The following is a 10,432-nucleotide window of genomic DNA, read 5'->3' as shown; positions in this document are numbered from 1 at the left end:
TTCTTCTTCTTCTTCTTCACGACCAGCGCCCGTGACATGGATGTCGCTGCCGAGAAAGAGCCAGCTCGCCATTCTGGGCCTCTGTCGCGTCTTCGACTTCTTGCAGATAGCCTCGTTGCAGGCGTACATGTTCTACCAGCTCAAGTCGTTCGACGAGACCCTCTCCGACGCCGACGTCTCGACCCAGGCCGGCATCCTCCAGGGCGCGTTTACTGCCGCCCAGTTCGCGACCGCCATCCCCTGGGGCCGTGTCGCTGATGCGCAGTGGGGAGGCCGCAAGTTCGTCCTGCTGGTCGGGCTGATCGGGACGGCCATCTCGTGCCTGGGCGTCGCCTTCGCAACGTCGTTTGGCCAGGCCGTCTTCTGGCGCTCGTTTGGCGGCGCCATCAACGGCACCGTGGGCATCATCCGGACTATGATCGCCGAGAACGTGAAGGAGAAGAAATACCACTCGCGCGCGTTCCTGATCCTGCCCATTGGGTTCAACATTGCCGCTCTCTTTGGACCAGGTGAGACGACTTGCGTCAATTTTGAATATTGACTAACTTGAAGATTATTAGTTCTGGGAGGACTGCTGTCAGATCCAGTAGCGACTTATCCCCAGATCTTTGGCCCAAATTCTCCGTTGGGTGGCGCCAATGGAGTTCAGTGGCTCGAAAAGTATCCGTATTCCCTGCCCATGTTGCTGAACTTTTTCTTGTTGATGCTGTGTGCGACGTTGGTTGCCGTCGGTTTGGAGGAGGTAGGTCTTGCCTTGTCGAAAAACTAGAAAAAGAAGAGGGAGGGCGAAAAGCTGACACTTGACAGACACTGGAAGCCTGCAAGGGTAGACCAGGCCTGGGAGCCCTCGCGGTGAGGATGTTTACACGAGGCTTGAAGGCGGTTGTGCCGCCCTCGTCCGCCGTGTACTCCAAACTCCCGCTGCAGGACCTGACGGAGGAGGAGGGCCTCCTCGAGCAATCGCCAGCAGAGCCAGGCGAGAGCTACGAGCTCGAAGCCAAGGCCGGGAAGCCCAAGCGGGTGGTTCGCGTACTGCCGTTCCGGCGGATCTGGACCAAGAACGTCCTGTGCACGCTGTTGGCACAGGCGTTTTTCGACTTTCAAATGGGGTGCGCAGATCGTCACACTTGAGTATAGGTTTAATGAACTAACCTGTTAACAGCGCCTTCAACAACCTCTGGCTTCTCTTCCTCTCGACACCGAGATACAACCCCGAAGACCCAACCAGTCCAACGCGCTATCTGCCCTTCATCTTCACAGGCGGCCTGGGCATGCCACCGCAGAGCGTAGGCCTGGCGACCTCGATCCTGGGCGTGATCGGCATGCTGCTGCAGTTCACCATCTACCCGCGGATCACGGCCAGGCTGGGCACGGCCAAGAGCTACCAGTACTTCCTGTGGCTGTTTCCGCTGGCGTACGCCTTTGCGCCGTACGTGTCGCTGGCGCCGTCGTCGTCGCCGCCGCCCGCGCAGGCAACGGGCTTCTGGGTATGGCTGCTCATCGTCCTCGTGCTCTTCCTCCAAGTCACAGCCCGCACCTTCACCCTGCCGACGTCCATCATCCTGCTAAACAACTGCTCGCCGCATCCGTCCGTGCTGGGCACGATCCACGGCATCGGCCAGTCAGTCTCGTCGGCCTTCCGGACGGTAGGGCCCGTGTTCTCGGGCGCATGGTACGGTTACGGGTTGGATATCGGCGTGGTAGGGTTCGCGTGGTGGATGATCGCGCTCGTGTCGATTTTGGGCTGTATCGCGGCGATTTTCGTGTATGAAGGGTCGGGTCATGAGATTATTCTTCCTGGTGAAGAGGAGGTTGAGTCATAGAATAGATTTTTTTTCCCCCTTCGTTCCCACCGACTTTTTTTTAATCCTGTTCTGCATATATATATGTATATGTATATGTACTGTGCATGGATATGCGTGGGATATACTGTACTTGCATACCTGCATGGAGTACGGGGGGTGTTTTCTTTTCTTTCGTTTCTTTTTCTTTTTACCTGGGAACACACAGACGGGGCCCTCCTCCTCATACTCATCATTTTCTTTCTTTCTTTCTTCGTCATCTTATTTTTATTTACATAGGGATAGAATTAATTGAAATGAATAAATAAAATAAATAAAATAAAAAAAAGCATATATGCATAGCTGCACTACTATAAAATGGATTGATTGCATATAGCAAGAAGGCTTGCTTGTGTTGCAAACGGAGAGGTCAATAATCGACTAGTCGGCTCTGTTGAACTTATCAACTTGGGACTAGTCTATCAAGCAGCACATAGATCTGTGCAGTGCATGTACATACTTAGGAAGAAAGCCTCCTTCTTTTTTTTTTGCCGGAAAAAAAGGATAAACGAAATACGTAAAAAAAGATTGGAGTGTGTTATTCCGGGATTCCATCGTGCTGAGACTGAGGCTGCTTCTGGGAATACTTACTACCTGAGCTCGAATGAATGAAAATTTACTACTGTAGATGGCATGAGAAGGGAAAGGGGAAAAATGCAGGCAGGAGAATATGCAACATGCAGATACGGCTCCGAGTTCCACTGCTATAGGGTATGCTACTTAGTTATTCACGTTTCTGACAATGACTACTGCTATCGCTTTAATGCCGCAAATCGCCTTGCCAGTTCATCTACATCCGGTATCCCTTTGCTGTCCTTTCTCGGTGGAGACGCTGGCTGAACTGTTGCCGCAGCATTCTGCTCGCCGGGGATCTTCACCCTCGGGTTCGGGTTGTCGCTGCTCGGCCCTGGCGGTGCCACGCTGACGGGGCTCCTCCCCGTCACGTCATGAGGTCCGATGTCTCGTGGTGGTGTCACTCTGCTGAGCTCGTCCGCCTCGGAGGCTCGTCTTATCTCTGCCAGGTTGGCCTTTTGAGGCGTAGATGGGGATTCTCGTTGCTGCCGCTGAGATTCATCCCCTTCAGCGACATCGCCGTCGCCTGGGTAGTCCGGTGGTTTGTCCAACGTCTCCTTCTTGTCCTCCGCAGTCGCTTCTTCCTTAGGCCACGCAACGCCATACGCTTTGGCAATCTCTCTCAGATAGCTTTCTACCAGCTCCGGCGGTGGCGGGCGCACCCGGAGTCGCTTGACCAGTCTCTCGGGAACCTTGACTGCCGCCTTGTTATCTTGTGCCAGGGCCGCAAAATCCCTCCCCCAGCGATCGACCAGCAGCGAGCGAAGCGTCGTCAATTCGCGCACTTCTCGCGGGAACCGGGGCCACGCGTAGAAGATCGCAGCAGCAGCCTCGTCCAGACCGGGGTCAATATAGAACTCACCCTCCTCCTCCTGCTCGCCAGCAGTAGACTCCGTTTGCTTTGACTTTGCCGGGTCGTCCTGTTTCTGATCTGTCGATCGGCCAAACGATCTCGAGAACCCCAGCCCCAGACCGCGGCTCTCCGTCGCACCACTCTCCGCCTTGACCGTCTCTCTGGCCTTGCTTCGCGCACGCGCACCCTTCTCCGAGAATGCGATCTGATCCAGCACCGTCGCGCGGGCGAGCAGAAGTTCGCAGTATAATTCAATCATCTCCATCACCTCGACGGCGATGTCATTGGCGATCACGTTCTCCACGCGGATGCGGGCGGAGGCTTCGCGGCCATTGTCCAGCAGCTGCGCCAGCTCCCGGCGCTGGGCCACCGATGAAGCCGTGTCTTTCTTCTGGAGAAGTCGCAGGCGCGGAATCAGCAGCCGGAGTGTGGACTGCAGTCTGGTCTGAGATGCGAAAACCTGTCAGCAAACGTCCTTTACTTTAAAGCTGGAAATGGCGGCAGACGACTGCGGGGTAAAAGTAAAGGAGGGGTGAGGGACAATGGACACTTGTCCGGGAGGATGCAACATGAATGAGAGAAGATCTCCCAGTTTCGAGCACTCACTGTCTGTGGTGATGGTGGCATTCTGGAGGATGAAATGTCTCCTGGCTGGGAGAGTGGTGTTGCGATCGCGGTGGACGTATGGATGGATGCCTTGGTGCGTGACGCGGCTGGATCAGAGCGGGTCCGTTATCTTATCTGCCTGGAAGTGACGTCGGCCGGGACGAACTACATTGTACAGAGTATACCAACTCACGAAGGTACGTCTATTTCTAGTTGTAGACAAAATATAAAATAAAAAAAATTCTTTACGTACGAGAATCAATACAGGATAAAACTACAAGGTCAGAGAACAAGAAGTGCTGTACGCAATCAAGGCAGAAATTCGATTTCCATAATGATCCAGTAGAAATTCAACTGCAGAAATTGTCTAACTTGTGCTTTTACGAAGGCAACGGGCTCAATTGATTGGAATTGATTGGGATCGTTTGACTAAAACTCTGTTATGAATAACTCTGTTATGAATGCAGACTGGTATATAAAGATATGGGTGTCGACTGTCTGTTTTCCCAAAACGGATTCTAAGGCGGTTCAGTCTGTCCTCACTGAGCTGTCTCAGTATCAATTGAAAAAAAAAGAAAAAAAAGAGCACAACTGGAATCTATCAAGGTAATTAAAAAAAGAAGGAGCTTAACTGAATGGCTGCCCACAGTGCCGCCATTGCTTTGACCTGACCACCCAGCCAAGCCTCCCCCAAGGAACTCAAGAGGGCCATGGAGATGGGTCCGGGAGGCACTCATAACAGCCATCTTTTCCATTCGACCTCGTGACGAGCCTTTGGGGGGTTACCAGGTCTTCTTTATACTGATATATAACCCTTCCCAAGGTCTCCAGTTCGACTCGCACTCGCAGCCAGCCCAGGCCTTTCTTTTTTTTTTCCCTCGATCGCTCGCCCACGCTGAACTACCTGAAGCATTCTCGTTGTTTGATTCTCCCTCCCTTTTTGCCTGCCCATATCGTGCCTCCATCCCACGATTCTCACACGTGAGCTGGCCCGTCCCCTCCACATGGACACTGCTCCCCATGGTCGTTCCTTCTGTTGACAGCCAATTTGACGTACTTGTATCTTCATCACCTTCATGACTCACAAAACTCCACGCGTTTCAGATGATCACCTACCCACCTACAGAAACAGACAGAGACAGAGCCCTCGAAAATGAAGCCACCCTTGCACTGATCTCCAATCCATCGAGGGAAGTTCCTCGAAGAGAGTCAGAGAGTCACCATGGAATCTATCCATCAAAAGAGGAGCACACTTCAAATCTCATAACCATTCCCTCTGCTGGTCCGCCTCACTATGTCTCGTTAGCTAACTGTTCCCAGAAAACGAAATGCAGGCAGACAGTCAGACCTTGCTTGATCCATACACCCCCAAGATCCAAGTCGAACCATCAGCAGCTCCCCATTATCGGGGAATGTGAGGTCCTAGCCACTATCATTCTTGATACAACATCAAGGATCTATGGCTGATCCATTGCCCTGCTCTCTCAGAATACCAGTCCCAGGCAATGCTTTTTTTTAAAAAAAAATAGTTCTTCTTTCTTGTGCAGAGAAAATTTTTTTTTCCCTTTTTGACTGAAGCTAAGCAACGGCTTGATAGGGGCCGCACGTCCTGCTCGAAGACCACATGTCATTCTTTCGGCTACCTTTATTTTCCCACTCGCTGGACACTAAAAATTCAAACATCAATTGCCGTTCCTTTCGAGGGTCAGTTAACCGAATTCTTTCAAATTCGTTTCAAAAAGGGTGCATCATTCTCGTCGTCTTTCTCTCATAGGCAATATGTACAAAATTCGAAAATGCGGTCTCGCGAAATCCTACCACCCAACTGGCGATCCTATTCAAGTGCGGTCCAACCAGAGTCGCTAACAATTTATTATTCGGTCTAATTGGTTCTCTCTTGCGGCGAATGCAGGCCTTAAGTAAGGAGGTGCCCTTGTGGTGGGTCGGTTAGGGTTTCCGCAACCCCTAATTACCAACTCCGTGGTTGATACCGGTGATCCCGAGCCAACCACGCTGCTGCTAATGACGCTTCCGATCGACCTAAGCTGCCCGGACTGGAGCGAGATGAAGTGTCACTCAAAAGCTTACAGGTAATTACGGAGTCTCTGTACAGCGTACAACAAGGTGGGGGTTGTCAAATACGGGCAGATATGGAGGAAACCGCTGTGTACGCTCCGCTGGGGCTCTAGAATAGAATATTTCCTGACGCCATTAGGGAGTACACTTTTGTGGTTGTCTTTATTCTCATCTATCGTCTTTTTGATAACTACGAGGTACATGATGGATCTTTCGCAGATGCAGACGGCCTGTGTCCTGGCAGGTATCGCATTCCTCTATCTCGCCGGCATAATTGTGTATCGACTCTATTTCTCTCCGCTCGCCAAGTTTCCAGGCCCCAAGCTTGCAGCGGCGACGCTGTTGTACGAGTTCTATTACGACGTGATCTGTCGAGGTCAATATACGTTCAAAATCAAAGAGCTTCATGAGAAATATGGTTCGTGCGACGGATGCTCATCATGAGGATTGAGCACCTGAGTTTTGCATTTTCAATTCACTGATCCTTGGTTATGCACAATATATCAGGTCCTATCATCCGGATCAATCCGTATGAGCTGCACGTCAATGACCCAGAGTTCTACGACACGCTTTATTCACAGCACTCACCGAGGGACAAGTCTCGGTTCTTACTTAATATTTTCGATCTTCACAAGTCGACGTTTGGAACGGAGAAGCACTATTTGCATCGCATCCGTCGGGCCTCCCTCAATCCGTTCTTCTCCAAACAGCGAATCCTTCGTTTGGAGCCGATGATCCACACTCTGGCTCGACGGATGTGCGAGCGTGCTGAAGACTTCAAACGTGCCGGTCAGCCGGTCCCGTTGACCACAGGGTTCTCCTGTCTCATTACAGACGTTCTGACAGAATACATCATGACGGAAAGCTATCATTATCTAGAGGAGCCGGACTGGGTTCCCCACTGGGGCAAGACACTGCGCTCCGTTCCCGAAGTAGGAATCCTGGCCAAGTACATTCCGTTCATCCTGCCTCTGTTGAAATCCATTCCGCAGCCGTGGGTGGCGGCGATAAACCCAGGCATGGGGATGGTCATGTGGTACAACAAAAGCTGTGAGGCCAAGATCCGAGAGATCATGCAGGACAGGGAGAAATCGGCGGCGAAGGCGAGTCAGAAGATGTCGACGCAGCCGACGCTATTCCACGAGCTGCTCGATTCGGATCTGCCGCCGCAGGAGAAGACCTTTGATCGACTTGCGGATGAATGCCAGTCAGTGATCGGAGCGGGGACCGAAACAACTACATTCGCGCTGACCGTGATCTCTTTCCATCTGCTCGACAATCCTGATAAATTGCAGAAGATGCGGGACGAGCTCGATCAGTTGAACCCGGACCGAAATGCGCAATTAAGTCTGCGAGATTTGGAAAATTTGCCTTATCTTGTATGTATCGTTATCCAATATCGTTACGATTGTAACTAACAATCTGCTCTAACAGTCATCCGTTGTTCTTGAAGGTCTGAGGTATGTTCTGATATCCGCTTGGGAGCATGGTATCAGTGCCCCAACTTACTTTCGCCAGACTATCATACGGTCCCTCCACTCGACTTCAGCGAATAGCACCCAGCGAGACTCTAAGATACGGTGAATACACCATTCCACCGGGTGTAAGCACTCCATTTCTCATCTATCTAACTTACCCCCATTATTATTGTTGTTGTCTCACTCACAAATGTATCACCCTCTAGACCCCCGTCGGAATGACATCTTACCTCCTCCATCACAACGAATCCATCTTCCCGGATTCGCACAAATTCATCCCGGAGCGATGGCTCGACCCGGCCGAACGGCGCCGACTGGACAAATACATGGTGGCATTTTCCAAGGGTTCACGACAATGCGTCGGAATGAAGTAAGCAAGCCTCTACGTAGACATCACGACTACCACAGATGCGTAGATAGATACCAATTACTACTGTACTGTACGAACAGCCTCGCCCGAGCAGAGATCTTCATCACCCTCGCCACGTTCTTCCGCCGCTTCGACAAGATCGAGCTGTACAAGACAACGCGGGAGGACGACATCGACATGAAGCACGACCTCTTCCTCCCGCGTCCGAAGAATCTGGATAGTGTCGGCGTGCAGGTCATGCTGAAATGAATGAATATAGGAAAGATCATATTTATACTACAGTTTAGAATATAGCAGTTTCTTTTGGAATTGGACAAGCTTCGCATGCGCTTCTCACTCTACAATACATACGTATTGACATCTACCCGTGTGTCCGTTTTCCGTTGTTGCCTACCTCCTGACTCTACATACACAGACCCCTGCTCTGGAAGTACTCCGTACAGTCAGTACATACGGAGTACATAGGTGCTGATCGTCCGTCTGTGATCAGCACAGCCGAGCCACGTTCCGAAGGCAGAGTGCTGTGTCAGACGGGTCGGATATTACTCCGAGTCCTAACTCCTAAACACTGCCACTGGTGACTCGTGACTCGTGAGGGCTGACAGCAGCCGTTTTAATTAAATTAATGATCGACGGACGATCATTTGCCTCGTTCGCTCTCCTTACTGGTCTCTAATACCCCGTAAGGCGTGATTGCTGGTTTCTAGAATTTCTGCTAGTGTTGAACCTACGGAGTACCATTTCAAAGATAACATAATGCTTGACTGCATGCATCCGTAACAGCATGACCTGCATTAGTTATTATCGAACGAATAAACAAATAGATATCTACATAGAAGGGAAAGTTAAAAAAGAAAAGATCAAGATAAATAGATAGCCAGCACAGTTGGTACTGATGCTGTACTCTCAAAGACAGCCGGGTTCGTCTATCCAGGACAGGACCGAACGGAACCAGCCGGGAAGGAAAGGGGAGAAAAAGAATCAAAAAAAGAACAAAAAAAGAACAACAAATGATAAAAGTGTAAATAATTGAAGAGGCAATGTTTGAACCTGCTATCAAAACAGTGTGCTTTTTTCTGGTGCCCTCTCTGCATTTTCACCTGCTTTCTTTGCTCCGGCCAAAGCCCTCCCTTATGAATGCGTCTTCCAGTTGTCAGGATCCGTGGGCAGAGTATATAAACAAGACATGCCAATATATCAAACATTAATTAAAAGGTCAAATATTTTATACAATCATCATCTGCAAGCACGTCAAACTTGCCAGGTACCTGCATGTCCGAAGTCGTCCGGTCACTGATCAATAGTCCCCGAATAGTTCGTAAAGGCAAAAACCCGATCCGAGAAGTCAAAGATATAAAGGGTATCAGGTCGTAAGTGATCAAAAAAAAGACGTCAGGTCGAAGGATAAATTCCAAGAATAGTTGAATATAGAAGTGAGAAGTCGTCAAGGGGTAAAGGGTAAATTTGCACACGTGAATCTCATCGTAAGGGGGGAGATCCTGACAACCGAAAGTTTGAGGGCCATACGGACTGAGATTAGAGATCGTGCCGGTCGGAGCAGGTGGCCAGAAGCTTGTCTCAATCAGGCAGAGGGTCCTTCACAATCAAGTGAAGTTGAAGAACTTCGAGACTATCAAACTAGAAGTTCAACAGGACAACGGCAGCCAACGAACCGAGACACAGGCTCAGCATGGAGACAGCAGTGAGAGAAGCAGCGCCGTGCTGCGTGGACTGAGCGGCGGCCGAAGACCCAGCTGCTGTTTGTGTAGGCTCTGCCGCGGCCGAGGACGGACCCTCAACGAAGACATGGGGCGCATAGGTGTAGCTTGCAGAAGAGTTCTGAGCATCCTCGCTGCTCCATGATTGCGTCACCTTGGAGCTGGACGCCGTGACAGAGCTAGGTGTGAGATTCAAGCTGGAGCTGTATCTAGAACTCGAGCTCGTGCTCGTGCTGCTGGTGCTGGTGCTGGTGCTGGTGCTAGTGCTGGTACTGGAGCTTTTAGTGGAAGTCGAAGTCGTGGTCACCGTGCTACTCGCTGAAGTGGAGCTGGTAGTTGAGGTCGACGAGCTAGACGAACTAGACACACTGCTGCTGGAGCTGACTGGAGCAGACGAACTCGGGGAAGAGCTGCTATCGCCTTTTCCAAAAACGACGATATTGGCCTTGCCACCCGAAGGAACCGTCACGACGCAAAACGAGGCACCACCAGCCCCTTCAGAGCTCTTGCCCTCCATCTTGTTGACAGCATGGACAGCGGGGTCGATCTTGCACGGGAGACCATTGCAGCCGTCGCCTTCGCAAACAATCTCCACGCCAAATTCAGGGACTTGATCGCGGAATGGCGTCGAAGGTTCGAGATAAATAGGGTTCCAGCCGAGCTTCACAAAAGTATTCCCATCGCCATCCGTATTTGCACCCGCTACGTAAGGAGACCAGTTACCGTAGGGGTTTGCAGAGGTACCCCACACACAGGCGGTCTCCGTGCCAATACCCGGAGGGTTGATATAGTAGCTGAATACTAGTTAGCATGGACGCACAAATTCCGACGCATCGATCCTACATACTGAGCAGCAGTCGAACACCAGTAGCTTGGATCCGGAACCGCAAGNGTCGCCGTCTCTTCGACCAGCGTCG

At 51.1% G+C, this 10,432-nt stretch overlaps 4 protein-coding genes across 4 annotated transcripts; 2 read left to right on the top strand and 2 right to left on the bottom strand.

Moving 5' to 3' along the window:
- Nucleotides 1-40: 40 nt before the first annotated feature.
- On the top strand, nucleotides 41-1,823 carry T310_8474 (MFS transporter; the record flags this gene model as incomplete). The annotated part of the gene is made up of 4 exons (XM_013468750.1): nucleotides 41-509; nucleotides 561-742; nucleotides 808-1,109; nucleotides 1,163-1,823. The coding sequence occupies 4 exons, from the start codon at nucleotides 41-43 to the stop codon at nucleotides 1,821-1,823; spliced, it is 1,614 nt and encodes a 537-aa protein (XP_013324204.1).
- Nucleotides 1,824-2,593: 770 nt separating this feature from the next.
- T310_8473 (DUF292 domain protein) lies at nucleotides 2,594-3,894 on the bottom strand (the record flags this gene model as incomplete). Its single annotated transcript, XM_013468749.1, has 2 exons — nucleotides 2,594-3,727; nucleotides 3,874-3,894. The coding sequence occupies 2 exons, from the start codon at nucleotides 3,892-3,894 to the stop codon at nucleotides 2,594-2,596; spliced, it is 1,155 nt and encodes a 384-aa protein (XP_013324203.1).
- A 2,259-nt stretch (nucleotides 3,895-6,153) lies between these two features.
- Nucleotides 6,154-8,046, top strand: T310_8472 (Benzoate 4-monooxygenase cytochrome P450; the record flags this gene model as incomplete). Its single annotated transcript, XM_013468748.1, has 6 exons — nucleotides 6,154-6,367; nucleotides 6,457-7,328; nucleotides 7,384-7,409; nucleotides 7,468-7,552; nucleotides 7,634-7,797; nucleotides 7,878-8,046. The coding sequence occupies 6 exons, from the start codon at nucleotides 6,154-6,156 to the stop codon at nucleotides 8,044-8,046; spliced, it is 1,530 nt and encodes a 509-aa protein (XP_013324202.1).
- A 1,389-nt stretch (nucleotides 8,047-9,435) lies between these two features.
- T310_8471 (SUN domain protein (Adg3)) lies at nucleotides 9,436-10,308 on the bottom strand (the record flags this gene model as incomplete). Its single annotated transcript, XM_013468747.1, has 1 exon — nucleotides 9,436-10,308. A coding segment is annotated over one exon (873 nt), but the record flags the coding sequence as incomplete, so codon positions are not given.
- Nucleotides 10,309-10,432: the final 124 nt, after the last annotated feature.

Source organism: Rasamsonia emersonii (genome assembly GCF_000968595.1).
Source record: "Rasamsonia emersonii CBS 393.64 chromosome Unknown ctg1118621760759, whole genome shotgun sequence".
Taxonomy (NCBI): domain Eukaryota; kingdom Fungi; phylum Ascomycota; class Eurotiomycetes; order Eurotiales; family Trichocomaceae; genus Rasamsonia; species Rasamsonia emersonii.
The sequence above is the reverse complement of the archived record's forward strand: the minus strand, read 5'-3'. Positions and strand labels throughout refer to the sequence as shown.